The sequence below is a fragment of the Gymnogyps californianus genome, chromosome 1, assembly GCF_018139145.2.
Source record: "Gymnogyps californianus isolate 813 chromosome 1, ASM1813914v2, whole genome shotgun sequence".
NCBI lineage: Eukaryota > Metazoa > Chordata > Aves > Accipitriformes > Cathartidae > Gymnogyps > Gymnogyps californianus.
This window is the reverse complement of record NC_059471.1, coordinates 126,469,135-126,487,148: the sequence shown is the minus strand read 5'-3', so window position 1 is coordinate 126,487,148 and position 18,014 is coordinate 126,469,135. Positions and strand designations below refer to the sequence as shown.

Here is an 18,014-nt window from a genome sequence, read left to right as displayed (position 1 = left end):
TTTGTTTTTTCTTCTTCAGGATAGCAATGGAGCAATCTGGAAGCTGGATTTGACTTTTTCAAACATGGTAAGTTTGTTTTCTTTTTCTTCCGATTTTTTTTCAATTCCTTTGCAATAACTTCCTTTAACTATACTGGATGCATCTGCAATGAAGTTTGTGTTTTATGAAGCTGAACAGTTGAAAATTTTAGCATTGAAACAGATTTTTTTTTTTCCCTTAAAGATTTATTTTCATAATGTTATTGATTATAATGATTGTGCAGGATTATAAAAAATAATTTAATTTTTGATTCCTGAAATTTTGGCTGCCAAATTCAAGTTACCTTAAAGGAGTTTTATTCTCATAAACTGGTAATAAAAGTTCCATGGATGCAGGAAATGAGTTCAAGGAGTATTGATATATCCTATCTTGATAGGTGTTTGAAACAATCTTTACTGTCGTCTCTAAATGACATAAAGAACTAGGAAAAACAAGGAGAAGATGAAATGCACTTTACATGTTTATCCTACTGTACTAGTGTTACTGCTGGAGATGTTTTTGATGGAGAAACAGATGACAGTTAAAATGGGGGCATTTAATTTTTGCTCCCGAACATATTAAAGTAAATGGGAACAATCTCTTTGAGTGGAATAAAGTTCCATGGCAACAGGTAAAATTATGTTCCAAGAATTTTATGGTAAATAAAAGATGTACAAAGCATACTATCAAAACTAATGTAAAAAATGTATAGCAAACCCTAGAATTCCTTGGATGATGAAATGATTTACCAGGCAGCATAAGCCCTAGGCTTAAGAGCATTTTCTTTGCCTTCAGAGCAACAGCTCTTTGTTAAAAATACTAATTCCAACCCTGAAACCACTTAATGAAAGGCATTCCCCTTTATTTTCACATAGACAATGATGGAATTTTAAATGAACTTAATGTTCCTACACTAATTTTGCTCATGATCTTCTTATGAAAATTTAAATTAAAAAAAAAAAAAAAGGCAATTGCATATAGGTACCTCGTGCATGACAAATTTTGTCCACAGAAACAGCACCTGTCCAGATTTTTCAAGTTTGCTGTAGGTATGGCTGGTAATACCTTGTAAGTGCAGCTCCAGAATGTAGCAGAATTTCTATTCTTCTGTTTTGCACCGTAGACCCGTGATCCAGAGTGCCTGTATACCTTTCACTCTGGAAGGATTGAGGCCATGAGTGTCTCTCCCATTACATACCTTATGGCCACCACTGCTCTTGACCGTAAGTACACTATTCCTTTCCTCTCATACCACTGTAATTGTTTTTGAAGAACAATGATGCTTGGTTTGGAACTATTCTGTTTTGAACTGAAGCTGTGTATTTGCTCTTGAAAAGTCACTTTACAGACAATTGTTATTCCTGGGATCAGTTCTTTAATAGTTAAGACAAATTATTACAGTTTTGAAATAATGCATTAAGATTGCTTCATCTTAAAAGCTTGGGATTTTAATGAGAGAAGTTTTTAATGGGAAACTTCGTAAATTTCTTTTGTTCTGAAGGAACGGCTGAAAAGATGAGGCATTTGGTTTGAATAACAGCACTTGTATTCAAGGCTCTGGATTGATAAGTGTTGGGATTTTTGTTTTGTAAGGAATTACATACGTCTCTAGCATTGTGTAAGTCATTGTGAATATTAATATTTGTAGCTTTCTTAAAAAATGCAATAGCTATCATGCTCTCAACAACAGCTAAGATCTAGTTACAGACATATTTATTTAACTTATATAAATATTGCAATTCAGGCCTTTCACAGTTAGCTTTATCATGCCTTGAAAGAAGAACCACTGGCCAGAACATTAACAATGTTAATTACACTTTTCAGAAAATGCTACAAGGTCTTTAACTCAATTCTTGTCAACAGTATCTTGTCATTTATCTGTGTTATACAACGTACATGCTCTTCTAGCCTGAAGACAAACTCCTACCAGTTGAGCAAATGACACTTAGGATGTATGCCAGCTGGAACGGAATTTTATGCAGACCAATATGTGTGTCTATGAATCTGTTAATTTCACCTCTGGTGAAACTGGCTTTTCTTTGGACAATCTCCCATTTTCATCCATTTAAATATTTTCCTCCCTAGGCAATCCCAAGTAGTAGCGTATCATCTTTTCCTATGTTGTCAGTACAGATTTTCCTTACAGTATGCCACAGTTCTGTGATTACTTGAAAATTACACATGGTGGACAGCATGGGATGTCTTATTCAACCCTCAGCCCTGACAACTCTTGGGAGTGTGTAAGTTAGAGTGTAGAAAGCTTATGTTTTGTTCATGAGCACCATGCTAGCTGTGGTAGTCTGTAACCATCAGTCATGTCTTTCCAGGCGGGCGTTGGATACTCAAAAATTAATAACATTCTATCCAGCTTTTAATTCAAATAAATAGACATTTCTCCATAAATCTTAAAATGTAAGTGACGTTGCAAGAAATAAATTCTTACTGTCTCCTTTCCACACAGGGTCAGTGCGTATCTATGATTTCATCAGCAACAGTCAACTGAGTGAAATTAAGTTTAAACAAGGGGGAACAGCACTGACGTGGGCACCTCGTGTTGTGAGTTTTTGCTAGTGTGTTAACAAAAATTCACATGGGGCCTATGAGCCTGCCAGCATCAAGGAAGTTGCTCACTATACAAGACCTTAAAGAAGTCACTGTTAGGCCGTGGTGGAATTTACTGTAGTAATATGTATATATAAGTTTGTGGAGTAGTATGTGTGTATATAGTATGTGTACAGTTTGACTTTACTGTGGATTATCAGGTATCCTACTCTGTGTCTTCCTGAGATTTTAAAATCAGATCTCAGTGTGCAATCCCAGGAAGCAGTCTTAGTTTATAGACTAACAGCTTCTATTTAACCCACGCAGAGTAATTGTCAATTAACATGAGTTAGTTAACACATTTTGAAATAACAGCCCAGACAATCCACAAACATTTGGAGATAAATCGCAAAAAACTGTTGCCAGAACTGATCATTTGTGGAGTGTGGGGTCTATCACTTTTAGACATATTTGCTAATTTTAATTAAAATAGTGTCTAGTTATGTTCTTGAGGAAACATAGCAAGCCTGGTGGGTTAATAATAAGCAAATTTATGGAGGAAAGTGCTTACTTGAATTTCCAAGGCGAGGGTAACACTGGGACAGTGCTCTTATAACTGTAATTCTGGCCATGCAGACTTTCAGGGATGCTGTTAGGTGATGACCTATACATTCAAGAGGTAAGCTGACTGCCACAATAAATTGTACAGCATTACAAAACTGACTTAGTTCAATTTTACAAAAGTTGGTACTGAACACAATCTGAAAAATCAAGGGTACTTAGTCTATCTAGCTGCATGTAAAATCCCATTAGATATTTACACATAGCTTAAGGTGCTGAAATGTATTTGAAAATCTGTGCTATTAGTCTAAGAAAATTTCATCCAACATACTTTGAAGCATCTGTATACCATAATATCCTCATAGGCAAGCTAGCGACATAAAGGTTAGATAAGTGAAGTGTGACATGGATTTAAAACTGCCTAAATGGCTGGGCCCCAGGGGATAGTGATTAGCAGCACAAAGTCCAGTTAGAGGCAAGTATCTAGCAGTGTACCCTAGGGGTCATTATGGGTGCCAATATTCTTCATTAATTACCTGGACACTGGAACAGAGTCCACCCTCAGCAAGTTTGCAGATGATACAAAACTGAGAGGAGTGGGTGGTACTCTAGACAGTTGTGCTGCCTTTCAGGGGGACCTGGACAGGCTGGAGAATTGGGCTGAGGAGAATCTCATGAAATTCAACTAGGGAAAACACGAAGTCCTGCATCTGGGTAGGAATAATCCCAGGCACCAGTACCGCCTGGGGGCCCACCAGCTGGAAAGCAGTTCTGCAGAGAAGGATCTTGGTATCCTGGGGGACACCAAGCTGACCATGAGCCAGCAATGCACCCAAAGAAGTCCAGCAGCATCCTGGGCTGCATTAGGAAGGGCACTACCACCATGGTTGAGGGAGGTGATCTTTCCTCTTTACTCAGCACTGGGGAGGCCACATCTGGAGTGCTGGCTCCCTAGTAGAGGAAAGATACAGAATTAATGGAGTCAAATGCAGAGCCATAAATTTGTCCATGAGTGACTCCTCTTGGTCATTTACTGAGCAATGCTATCGTACACCTGCTTATTGCAGAGGCTTTTTAAGATAAGACAAGACATTACAGGCTGATCTCCCCAGATAACAGGAAGACAGTTACCCCCAGCTCCCTTCTGAACAATGAACTTTTTCATAGCTAAGATCATATTTTTGCCAGTTGCTCACAGAGCTTATTCGTTCACTCTCATCTCTTCACACACCAGTTCTCCTTCTGGTCTCATTTCTGATGTGCATTAATATTGATCTATGCCATGTCTGGAGCTGGCTCAGCTTGTATATCACTTCAAGACACTACCATGTATGGCTAATATCAGCTAAATCTGCAAGTCCAGTTAAAACAGAGGCCTGTTTCTGCTAACTCTTCTCTCATATTTCAAGCATGTCTACATTGTTAGCAATTGGCTTACCTACAGGGCCTATGGTAAAGACTCCATAGCCTCCTCTTTCCATCTCAAGTAGCTGTCCCTGTTGACAACTGTACTTTACATGGAGTCAGCCAGACCCAAGTCTGTGCCCTCACCTCTTCAAAAATCATACCCATATTTGATGCCCAATATTATATTCAGGGTAATATAATAATTCCTTTTTTGAGTTCCAACTCTTCTCCTTAAGAAGAAGCTACTGATATATTTGTATATCAGTATGAATTACCTCTTCCTCAGATGTTACAACCACATCCTCATTAACATGTCCAGTCTCAATGGCATGTTATCAGTAAAAAAAAAAAAAAAACAACAATCCAAACCAAAAAATAACCCCCAGTCCTCCCACTCCTTTTATGGTAGTGTATTAGAGAGAATAAACAACATTTCCCATGTATGAAACATTCTTTGTGCTTTAGCAACACTTCCATGTAAGATGAGTTACAGGTTAGCACCAGAGCATGTGTCATACAGATTATTATTCTAAGCTCTCAGATGTACACTGTGATTTTTCTTCTTCATTCTTCCACTCAAAGGTAAATCCTAAAGGAGGTGTAATTGCTGTGGGGTTTGAAGATGGTGTTGTCCGCATAATTGAAGTTTATGATCCCAAAGGACTGCCCGTTCTTGCAGGACAGACCAATACAGAGAATGCAGAGATAAATCTGAAACAAGCTTTCAAACCTCATGCTACTGCAGTTACAGCCTTGGCATATGAACGAAATGGAGATGTGCTTGCCACAGGGGTATGTATCGCTTCTTTTGGTTATTTTTATTAAGCCACAAATATAGAGATTATTTAAAGAGATAAGGTAAAGCTTGTTTACTGACAACACAGTTATACTTCTGTTACTGCTCTTGAGTGCTTCTTGTAGTTCTCTGCAGTGCTGGGGGAAGAGAAGGATCTGTTTGTGCTCACATTTGTTTTCTGAAGGAAAGCAACCATGCAATTCATACAATTCATTCTGTGAATTACTGGACTGTTTAGTGTGAATACTGTAATCCCCTTTGAAGATGGATTTGGTTCATTTTGGAATTAGTTTAGTGGTATCTTAGAATTAGTAAAAGCAAGTCCGTTTGTACACCACCTTGGCAGCACTCCAGCTGCTACCCAGCACTGCTTGGCCTTACAACAGGATCGACTGGTTGGTTTGTAAGTATGCCTGCTAGTCTTTGAGATGATTTCCAGTCCATGTGGTCTCTCTTTGTGAAACCTAGCCTTCAGCCATTATCAGTGCATTTGCAGTTACATGTTCCTTGAGCTGAATCAAGGATTCATGCATTTCACTTCATGCAGGATTTAAGCTGCCATGTGTCATGTTGTACACCAGTTCTGGATTGTCTTGTTATCTGGGGAAATCAGCTTGTCCTGTCTTATCTGAAAAATCAGGCCTCAGCCTGAGCTTTAAAGGAGCTCCTGGGGCAATGGGCAGAAAGCACATGACTGGGGATGCCCGGTGAGGCCCATCAGGGCAATTAAGGGCTATGGGTGCACTGAGGGCCCTGGAGCAAGGGGAGCAGGATTTTTATTTCCTCCCTGTAATCATCATGGAAATCCAATTCTAAGTTCCAAGGCACTTGTAAGTCCCCCTGTTGAGCCACAAAACATTTGAAGTATGAGTTTATGTCATAAAGTACTTACAGTCTTTTGAATTTTTGGTCAGCTTTGATTCAGTCATCATCTTTGGTTTTTTTTCTCAGAGTAAGGACAAAACTGTTTTCTTTTTTGCTGTTGAAGATGAATATGAGCCAATTGGATTCATCTGTGTCCCTGGGCCTGTGCAGGCATTACAGTGGTCTCCACCTTCTCATGTGAGTAATGCATGTTTGTTTTCTTTCCTTCCCTACAGTGTTAAAGTGTCATTTTTGAAAAGAACTTCCAATGAAAATAGATGATCCATGACCCTAGCCACGTTCTCTATAGACAACGCAAAAGACATTTTGCTACTTTGTTCTTCGTGCTACGTCAGAATGACAGGTTCTCTGTAGCTGTATCTCTGGTTCAGTCACTTTGGACATATTTTGGACTTTGGATAATAAAGAGCAGAAACATATGCAAACCACAAATTTGCTCAGCTTTTTGAATTCCTGCCTTGAAGAAACAAGCCTGTGCCTTAGCTTTTGGAAGGTCTTAATCTTCTTTGATAAAAGAGTTATTTGAGCATTATTGCCTGTTCCTCTTGCCCATATTAAAACAGGCTTTTGCAAAGCTTTGGGACCACATTAAGAAAGCTTTTGGGTGCTTCTTGGAATTCACACTCTGTGTTTGAAGTGTGTCACTGATATATTCAAACAGATTCTTCCTAATATTTTAAAAGTTTTATAAGGTTAGAGTAGCATCTGAAATTTTGGTTGGTCCAGTATTCTTATTTAGAAGGGAGATTGTTCATTATATTTAGATGCTGACAAAGTGGCCAGCAACATATGTTATACTGGTGCACAGTGGCAAAGTGTAGCTATTATTGCTTGTTCATGGGAATTGATAAAAACTACGTTGGCAAAAGAACTCTTGGTGGTGTGATCTCTGTCTTACTGCAGAAATGACAGATCTTGATCTGACAGTTGCATTTTGAGTCCTTTCCTTGAGAACAAGGTACTCCTACGTACTAAAAAAGCACCCATCATGTCTTTGATATGTTACGTTCCCTCTGAATAATTTTGTCTACTGGTATCAGGTCTCTACTGCTAGATATGAACACTTACTAAACATAGTACAAGCATCTGAGTGTTACACTACTCTTTTTCTCTTTAAAACAACACCTTGGTGATTAAATACTATACATTTAATGAATGCATTTGTAAGGCTGAGATTTTATAGACATAAGAACCATATCATTTCTAGTTAGGGTTTCCATAGCAACTCTAATATGCCCCCTTTGTACATTTTTAGTGATGGTTCAGATAAAATAAGCCTCTCTCTATTCTCCAGATTGCTTAAAAAATTGAAACTAAATACAGATTTGCCTTTTAAAAACTCAAAACACTAAATAATTATTAGCCTTACCTCGCCTATTCTTCCTAACTGTGCATTTTAAAGGACCTGGCAGGTACCAGCAAAGAACAAACAAACTCAAAGCTAAATAGCATTTGGCAAGATTCTGAATGCAGTCTTGAAGGTATAAGGGATTTATTAGTATAGAAACTTATGAACTTTCAAGCAATTATCAAAACAAAACCTCAGCTCCTAACTTTTGGGTCAGATCCATCCTTTAATTTAACCAAACACCCAAAATATCATCATGCTGCTTCCAAGCTAGACAGTGTCAGAATGATAGCCGTTTTGTATGTGGCAAGGACTTCTATAATTCCTTAGCTTTGCCTAGCATACATAGTATAAAAGAAGCTCACTGATTTCTGATGTCCATTTAAAAGTGTCCATTTACATAAGAGCACATTTAGAGTTAATGCCTCTTGGCTGGAGCTTGGCTTTGTGCCTATGCATCTTCTGACCAACTTTTTCCCATTTCTCTCAATTCCATGTATACATCTGCCCTATACGTTTGTTTTTTTGTGGTTTTTGTACAGGTGAAGAGCACACTGCTCATCCTTTGTGAGAATGGCTTTGCTCTCCAGGTTCCTGCCCCTATCCCTGAGGAACAGGATACAGCATCCACCTATCAAATAAAGAACCTGCCGACACAGTACTTCCATTTTTATAGTGTTAAATCCCGAATCAAGGTAAAGAACTCTCCTGTGGAGAAATTTCATGTTCTTCATGTGCCAGAGGACAAAACTACCCAAAAGGTTTCTAATCCCTATATTGCATCATAGGATTTTTGCTAAGCTTCTTGAAGGGTAAGGCCAGGTAGATTCCATTTGTGGCTGGTTTCAACATTTGAAATTACCAGTTGTTGTTTGTTTATTCAAATAGCACATACATCACACTGAAAGCATGATGTGCATTTTGATTAGACTTAAAAGATAGCATTAGTGAAAGGGAAAGGTAGTATAGCACATTAGTTCTTAAAGTATTTTCATTTTGGTAATTTTCAGAAAAAGTATGTTTCTTGTGGTTGATGTTAGCCCTGTAGGAAATCCCTTTGAACAGTCATAAAACACCCCTGTGGTCACTCTGAGGCAAATGTGAAACATCTTTTTTTTCAGCAGCTATATATTTCTGATTTTTTTAAAATGTTGTAATAACTTTAAAGGCATGGGTTTTATTTCTGAATGAGAACTAGCACTTTAGAAGATATGCAGGGCCAAAGGACAAGAGTTTTGCCACCTCTCAGCTATAGTTAATTTTGTGAAATTAAAAAGCAAGCTGATGTTAGGCTCAGGAGCAGAGCTCCAGTGAGCAGGCTCTCAGTCCCATGTTCAATCCACCACAATCCAACAGCCTCTCTGATTCTATTCTTAACCTGTGATTTCTCTGCTTTCTCTATTAACTGCTCCTGTCTTCTGAGTGGTGCATTACTGAATGCCAGGCAAAGCCTCATTTCTTGTTAAAACTAGCAGGAAGTCAGCATTCAGGAGAAAGATTTCTTGGTGGTTTTCTCACAGGAAGAACCACAAGAATGATCACAAAGCTAGCATACATATATAAGGAAAGATTGAAAGAATGTGTGTGGAGTTTTGTTGAGGTGTTTTGGTTTTTGTTTGTGGGTTGTTTTTTTTCTTGGTCTGTCAAAAGAGAAGAATATTGTTGGGAGACACTATATATCTTTAAAAATAAAGAAGGTTTCTACAGAGAGAAAGAATATGAACTGCTCTATTTTTCTTCTAGGAATAGATCAATAATTAATAAGTTGCAAAAAGGATGTTTTAGATAGATGTAAGGAAAGATTTCTAACAGTAAGGATGGTGAAGCACTGAAATAGTTTGTGTAGGCTGTACAGTCCCCATAGCAGACTTTTAAAGGGTAGGTCAGACAAACATCAGCCGATAATATTTAAAGTTTAGCTGATTCTGCTTTTGTGCAAAAGAATGCTCTTTTGAGATCCTTTCCAGACCTTTCTCTATGATTTGCTATCTACTATCTTCTTAGGAAGATACTGTTTTAGAGAATGTTTGATATTTGTTTATGCTAAAGTAGGTTTGAATGGAAAGGGGTTTTAAAGGTTTTATAAATCTGCAAATGTCTTCCCTTCATTGTTCAGAAGAAGTAAAGTCCATTACAGCTTCTCTTTTTACTGTACATCAATGATGCATTAGAACTCAGGAATTTGAGTTCAGCTTTCCAGTGCTTTTCTTTCTTCTGGGCAGGCAGAGGACAGGGCTTAGGAATTCTGCACAAGTAGTATGCTAATAGTGGTTAATTTTGGGAATAATCTCTCTGAGGAAATGCTGAAGTCTGCTTCTCATGCAGAATGGTTTCTGTTTCAAAGGACCATGAGTTAAAATACTTCAGAGGAGGGAAATGGAGGCATTTCCACTGGAGACTCCTGTCTGATTGATCTCTGCTTAGTTGAAGGAAGAGAGATTTCTCTAGATATTCTGTATATATAATGCCAGGACCACCTTGGATTTCATTTATGAGACTCCTTCAGTCAGGAATGCATGGAGTGCCTTGGTTTCATGTCTCCATGTTTCTCTGCTTGTTGTAATAGCTGGAAGAGGAGATTGCACTGAGAGAGAAAAAAAAGCAGGAGAAGGAGAAAGCAAAGCTTGAATGGATAAAGCAGCAACAGGAGATGGGAAAGGAGATAGAAGAAGAAGAACCTGAAGAGGAACCCAAAGAAGAGCCATTGCCACCTCTTTACATACCAGAGGAGCCCAGTCCCATCCTCTGCGGGTTTTATTCAGCACCAGGAAAATTTTGGCTTTCCTTGGTAAATCAATTCTTATTTCATGTTGATGGGATTGCAAGATGTGGCAACCTTCCCTTCACATCTGGGTGCCTTAGAAAATGGATTATTTGAAACCTGCTATCTCTAGGACATGGAATCCCCTTCATACTTGATAGTTTCAGTGGTCTTTGTGAAGTAAATCAGTAGTGTCGCTCCAATTCAGGTTGTTCAGTAAATTTCCAATAGGTACACTTCTTGGTGATGCCTGAATGGGCACAAAGACTAAGCTGTTCCCTCACAAGCAGAAGGTAGAATCTTAACATATTGGTAGGATGACTTGTAATGTCAGTGATCATGATAGATTTTTTTCTCTGTGGGTAAACAGGATCTCTAGGTGTTTGGAAGTAACATTTTCTAACCTATAGTAGATCCTTAAGAAAGGAAGAATCATTCTGAAAATTGCATTTGTCTGGTCAGCTGCTTCAGTGTTCTTTTGTTACCATTTCTTTATGGTCCTTCTCCTCTTCAGGGTGGGTATGACTCAGGGTTCCTGTATCATTGTGCATTCTCCTCAAATGATCACCAAGAAGACCCTGAAAACAGGCAAGATGAACCCTTTGAAGTGATTCCTATTGAGGACACCGACAACAATCCCATCCACCAAATCTCCTTCTGGTAAAACATTGTAGTGTAACAGCTTCATGATAAACCTTGATAAAATTGAACTTGGAAGGGAGGAGCGTACACTGCTTTGTTCCTTTTTAATTGTGGGTCAACTGTAGTATGCAGGAATTCTCTCTGCTTTTCCTGGCACTGAGTTTCACTTAAAATTCCTAATGGACACAGTTGGGCACTGTGTCTGACAATAATTTTAAAAGCCCTCCAAAGATGAAAATGGCTGATTCCTAATTAAGTACTGACTAGGACTCAAACATCCTAGATTGCAGATCTCCAGGAGACCTGTTAGAAGTATCTGCAAATTGTGATCATCAGAACAGCAGTTCTTTTTGGTAGTTAGCAAAGAGAGGACACAGTTAGCCCTCGAGGAGAACATGGAGGGATCAGTCCATCCCTCTTGTGCAAAGAATACAGGCTTCTCAGGATATTCTGTGAACTGTACAAATGAAAAGGGTAAACTATTTTCAGACTCCCAATATTAGGTTCCCTGTAAGGCTAGGCATGATCTCCATCTAAGGAAGCAGGTTTAGTTCAGGCTTCAATCTACACCTGGCTGCATTCACCACCATCCGTACTAGATGGAGAGCAGGGAGGGAAAACTGTTTTTCTAGCTCTGAACTCGGTGTCTGCTACCCTGCACAACTCAGGGCTGAGACCAGTTCCATGATACCCAGCAAGTGCTGGAACTCTCCTGAGCAGCTAATTAGCTGGAAAAAAGTTTTTGTATTAGTATCACATGTACTTTAAATGGTCCAAATACTTTGCTCCCAGCTTACAAACTTGGGAAGGCTACATTTATTCAGATAGATTAGCTCTTCTGAAAAAGTATCACATTTTGAGCTGTGGCCTTACTTGTAACAAGTTGCCTGTTATTACTGTTTCTCGTTGCTTATTTGACAGTACCAGCAGACTACTGATGTTCTGTGGGATGCAGAATGGCGCACTACGTGTTTATCCTCTCCAAGATAAAGACCTCTCAGTGAATACCCTGAAGGAATACTGGTCCTTCAATGTACATGACAATGATTATGGCCAGATCCAGGGGATCTGTTCTAGTTATGATGATAGGTTTCTGATTACCAGTGGTGGAGATGGAAACATTTTTACTTTCAACATCTTGTCTCCAGAGGATGTTCACAAAGAGCTAAAAGCCAAAATCCCCTCTCCTAGGGTAAGCCGCTACCCTCTTTCACTGAATTAGGCCTATTTACTGTGAAACTACTGCAGATGGGCAAAATGCAGTTCAATTATTTGGCATCACAGATCTTTCACAGCAAAAGCTGAGGTTTCCCAAACAATTTGGAAGAATAGCTCTTGCAAAACATTCCCTAATAAACAGGCACTGAGACTGCATTGTTCCTTCTCAATGTTTTGTGTTTTTCTCCAAATAAACGTAGTGTGTGTTGTTCATATGTAACATTCTACTAGTCCTTTCCCACTCAAACGTGTAATCATGCACATTCCTAGAATGAAAGAACCACAAGGATTTGTCATACTTAATACCTCTCTTGGATTTAATTCCAGTAAAGTATGATTCTGCTCTGGATGGGGATTCTAGAAATAATGTTGGAGAATACCAAATGTGTAGTTTCTCAGTGCATCTAGTACCATTCATATACAATTCACAAACTGGATTTTTTAAATTTGGAAAACAGCACAGCATGATGCTGATCCTGTTGCTCTTTCACTCTTGGACAGCATTTGCAGTAATGATTTTACAGGTGTCCTGTAATCACTGTAGAGCTCATCACCTTTAGAATGTTTGAACAGATGATGCTGGAACTCAATAACAGTTCTACTGATAATACACAAGAAGAGAGAGGTGTCAACTCCCCCACTGAAAATGTTCAGACTTTATTGAATTTTTAAAAAACTCTCTTGAGTGCCTGAATTAAACAAATATAACTTGAAAGAAGCAGTGAGACCTGTTGAACAAAGAAGTGCTATCATCATGCACAATGAATTTTCGAGTAGATATACATTCAGTACAGTTTAAAAATCTTGAAAGTGTCAACATAAACCAAATTCAACTTTTAGATATTTTTAATACTAGTTGGTAAATACATTTTGAAAGATGCTTGACGAGGGAGACAGAGAAGAAATTGTGATTTTGGCCATTTAGTTAAATTGTTCATGACTAGTTGGAATTCTTTACCAGTATCACGAGAATATATAGTACTGAGAATAGACTAAAAATTATTTTCTTAAACTAAGTGAATGATTGGAACATGTGATATCAGAGCCTTGCTAGCTCCAGTACTACAACTAGTGATTAATATACAATTATAAAGCATATATACAGTTTTATCATTTTGAGATATGTAAGCAGCTCTATTTAAAGATCTTTATGGTCAATTTCTATTGTTCAGGCTAGCAACATTGCTTAATGACCATCCTAATAGAGTTTTTCCCTTATCAAAGTATATCTTCATTAAGTATCTATTCTAGTTATAAGTCATGTGGAAGATTTTAAAAATTCCATCTTCATTAAACTTAATGAGATTCTTAGAGAATCAAATACAAATCCTCTGAAACTAATTGAGTTAAATTACAGATCAATTTAGTATGACTGTATTCACTGTAGGGTGATAGGCCCCCCTCTTTTTTTAGAGCACGATTGTCTAGGGAAATGAGGCTTGTGCGACTGCAGTGTCCATCCATCTGTCATTCTTCACAGCTAATAATTGTGAACCCATTATGCAGTCAGCAGAAGCAAACCAGATTAATTACACATGTAACTTGGAATTAGCCCAGGATATGTTGTCTCTTGTCAATGTGGCAGTGAGGGGAGACAAGAGAATTGGTTTGGGGGGTAGAGAACCAAAGATGTTATGGAACAGAGTGAAGTTAGGACAAGCAAAGATGTAATGGTTAATGTTGATGGGGAGGATATAGGATTTGTGTTCTCTGTCCCTAAGAACTATGCTTCATTAGTTCCTTTACATGTAAACCAACTTAGTTGCTTTTTCTTCTTGAAACATTAAAACTTGATATTTAAGGCCTGTATAGCAATATTGATCATGAAGGTTTCTTTTGGTTTTACGAGAGGCAATGGGAGCTCTGTCTTAATGTTTGTAAAGGCTTTATTGTCTGTTGAAACTATTATTGCTTGTTTAAAGGCAAGACAACATTTTTATTCCAGAGTGGTCTTGAGAAGAGAAGGCTACTGAAGACATTGAGGATCCCAATGCCTACAAGTAAGAGATGCTTGGATAATGATGAAAGGTTTTCAAGTGTTGGTAGCTCTTTCTTCAGACTATGTATTTCTTTTTGCCTCCTAAGAGGAGGGAGAAGTTGATCACCCTGAATTTGGGTCATTTCCTTGTTACACACAAAGTTTTTTCAGCCTTTCCCTCCACTTCATCTACTTTTCTGTAGTAGTAATTCAAATATGGTACTCTGAGACTTACTTAACTTCAGACTACAGAGACAACACAAGGTCAAGGTCAAAGCCCATGATGTTAGGACTGTACAAATATACAGGAGGATGATTCCCTTCTAAGTTACCTTAAGAGCCATTGAGTTCACTGGGAGTTTGTCATGGTTTAACCCCAACCGGCAACTAAGCACCATGCAGCTGCTCACTCACTCCCCCCACCCAGTGGGATGGGGGAGAGAATCTAAAAAAAAAAAAAAACCTCGTGGGTTGAGATAAAGATAATTTAATAGGACAGAAAGGAAGAAAAATAATAATAATGATGGTAATAATAATAATAATATGACAATAATAATACTAAAAGAATTGGAATATACAAAACAAGTGATGCACAATGCAACTGCTCACCACTCGCTAACCGATGCCCAGTTAGTTCCTGAGCAGCGATCCACCCCTCCCGGCCAACTCCCCCAGTTCTATACTGGGCAAGACGTCATATGATACGGAGTATCCCTTTGGCCAGTTTGGGTCAGCTGTCCTGGCTGTGTCCCCTCCCAGCTTCTTGTGCCCCTCCAGCCTTCTTGCTGGCTGGGCATGAGAAGCTGAAAATCCTTGACTTAGTATGAACACTACTTAGCAACAGCTAAAAACATCAGTGTGTTATCAACATTATTCTCATACTAAATCCAAAACACTGCACTATACCAGCTACTAAGAAGAAAATTAACTCTATCCCAGCCGAAACCAGGACAGAGTTTAAGGCTGTCAAGGAAATCTAAAAGGTTACATAAACTGTAATCTTTCCTCTCTTCCATTGAGACAACACCATTTCCTTTTCACGCATTTTCAGCATTGAGGAAGTCAAGCAGAAAAAGGAGTATGAACGGATAATGAAGGAAGCTGAAGAAAAAAAAAACAAAAAAAGAGAGGAGTTAATTGCACTGAGGCATGAGTTTCTTTTTCTTCTTCAAAAGAATCAGGAGTTGCCCAAGCACATGCAGCTGCACAGAGAGGTACATCTGGTTTTTATAAGGGTCGTTTATCTTTAGAGGCACCTTCTTCTAAAATGTTGCTACCCAATGGTTGGGGTCAAAGATGTCCAACCCTTTGCATTAAGGTAGTTCTATGAATATATAATTTGCTGGGACTTCTGAATCACAGCTGATGATTTGTGCCATTTAAGAAGCATGTGGGAAAAATGTGATTCTCTGTGGAGATCTGAATAGCTCCTGAAATAAAGGATTGTGTTGATGTGCATGGAACTCTGGCATCTGGGCAAAAATATTTATTACCAAAACCTAGTAGCCAAGATAATGTGATGCTGGGTTTTCTGTCTTTCTGCAGCAGTATGAGATGGACCATAGGATCTTTGAGGAGCTGGATAGGCAGACAGCACAGAGAATCCAGTTAGTGCAAAAGGAGCTGGCTTGGGAGCATGAGAAATGCTTGATTGGACTGCAGAAACTACGAAATCAGTAAGTACCACTTTTCTTCTACTTCTCCCTCTGACCTTGCATGGGGCTCATCATTTATGAAGTTGTACCTGCCACAAGGAAGAAGAATGTGATTTTTTTTTTTTTTCCCCTCATATAATCAATATTTCTTCTGTTCTGTTATGATTCTGTTCTTATTTTACTTGGAACATACACAAGAGTATATATTGATGTTTGTGTGTACTTACTTCTTTTGAATCTTTGGTAAAAATTCAGATATTCAAATCAAGGAAGAAGCTTCATTCTGATTCACTTCTATATGAAGAAAACTGGGGGTTTTTTTGAGACTAAGTTTGCCTCGGTTTTTGCCAGTAAGTTCAGTAAGAACCAAGAACTCTTATTGAAACTTTGAAGAACAATCTGTGAAATGAACCTGTGTTTCAGGCATGTTGCATGTCTGTCAGATATTTTAGTGTCATTGCTAACACAATGTTCCCTATACAGTTTAAAGTTATGAAATTAACTTTCAAGAATACAAGTTAAGCGTGAGGTGCATTTTGGGTTGGTTTTCTTAAATCTAAGTATATAGCAAAAGATGAATTCCTAAAAATAAATACACAATAGAAGTAATACACAATACCAAAAAGACCTTAGGCACACAGAGTGTGTGACTGGGGAAAAGACTTGAATGAACATGTTTTTAATCAGTCCTTAATAGAAGATGAAAGATATTCTCATGAAGAACCTGGTGTAAGTTGCAATATTGGGAGAGGTCTTAATATGTTTATTCTTGAGCATCTCCATTCCTAGACTGGATAAAAGTCAATAGATAGTGTCGGATGTCATCACGCTGTTACTTACTGACTTGTGAATTTACATGTAATGATTGTATGTGCAATAAGTAAACTACATTATTCATGTCCTTTTGGTCAAGGCAAAATGGTAGGTTGTGCCTACTGACATCAGACGGTTTTGTCTAATTTGGCTTTTCAGGTTTCGGGACTCACTGGAATTTGATACTGTTGTTGTTCATGCTATTCAAAGCAGTCATCAGATTTCCACCTACAGACTTCTAGCAATGTCTGAGAAATACTACCAAGATAAGGAACGTCCGTCGTGGAAGAGGACAGTACTTAAACAGGCATGGAAACAAGCAGAAGAAAGGGAGATCGTCACAGAGACAAGGCGTACGCATAGGGCTAATGATGACCATTTAAATCTTACCAGTAATGTGGTTTCTGTCTTTCATCTCAGTTTGTTTTCCTGAGTCCAAGCTAAAGAAATTAGAATTTCGTTAGGTACAGGTAAAGAAGTATAACTGTGGTATGTTTTTTCAGTACCTACATACATAGTAACACACATACATAGTTTTCCATGTTTAGATCAATGTCACCAATTGTCTGTCAACCCTGTGGGTAGAATGTGCCTAAGAGTCAAGTCAAAGAACCCGAATACGTTCAGGACATCCACTACACTGGAACTATACTGAGCCACACCAGCTCTACAGGAGCCATCCCAGCGGGTTTCCAGTAGTTGGGACTGCACTGTGCTGCATGGTATTTACATCTTCACATGGTTATTTTTTGGTCCAGATGCTAGAATTTTCGAGGGCGAGGCTGAAAAGCTGAAGACGTCAGAGGTCCGAAAGCCAATCACACATTATATAGAAAGCAAACGTGAGCAAATCAGAAGAATTGTTGAGAAATCTGACAAGGTGAAAGCTAAGATCATGAAGAGGAAGGCAGAGTGGGATGAATTGTGAGTCTCCAACTGGACTCTGTGCCCTTTTAGTTCTGCTTCTTGTCTGAGGTCAAATAATGCTATTTAGCTGTCATATGGTGCTGTAATCTCTCTGCCTAGTTTTTTATATTCCTAATGGTTGTAATTAAAATAGATGAGTTTTCATGTATCTCTGAGTCTCAAGAGAGCATTAAAATCTTTCAGTTAGTTTCTATGCTTCTTCTAAAATATAAAAACCCCTTGAATCCAGCTAGGTAGCTGCACCTTCAGATAGGGAGTAAAAAGGTGTCTAAATCATGACTGAGGGACACCTAGACCATTATGGTCAACTCTCAGTTAACCCTGCCAGCACCACACAGAGCAGATGCTGTAACAGCTGGGTTAGGTCAGTTGTGCTAACATCATGGCCATTATGTGAGTGTTTGTGATGTGCCTTCATGCTCCATGCTGGTCTTTATCTTGAGAGGCAAGAAAGGGGGACAAG

At 38.5% G+C, this 18,014-nt stretch overlaps 1 protein-coding gene across 1 annotated transcript in view; it reads left to right on the top strand.

Annotated features, from left to right (window-relative positions):
* CFAP44 (cilia and flagella associated protein 44) overlaps positions 1-18,014 on the top strand; it is a 47,964-nt gene that overhangs the window by 15,501 nt on the left and 14,449 nt on the right. The window contains 15 exon segments of the mRNA XM_050904216.1: positions 20-67; positions 1,143-1,242; positions 2,481-2,575; positions 5,111-5,320; positions 6,276-6,386; positions 8,100-8,252; positions 10,124-10,345; positions 10,833-10,978; positions 11,882-12,152; positions 14,124-14,133; positions 14,136-14,178; positions 15,208-15,370; positions 15,702-15,832; positions 16,784-16,977; positions 17,383-17,548. Coding sequence (XP_050760173.1) covers positions 20-67; positions 1,143-1,242; positions 2,481-2,575; positions 5,111-5,320; positions 6,276-6,386; positions 8,100-8,252; positions 10,124-10,345; positions 10,833-10,978; positions 11,882-12,152; positions 14,124-14,133; positions 14,136-14,178; positions 15,208-15,370; positions 15,702-15,832; positions 16,784-16,977; positions 17,383-17,548 — 2,063 coding nt within the window.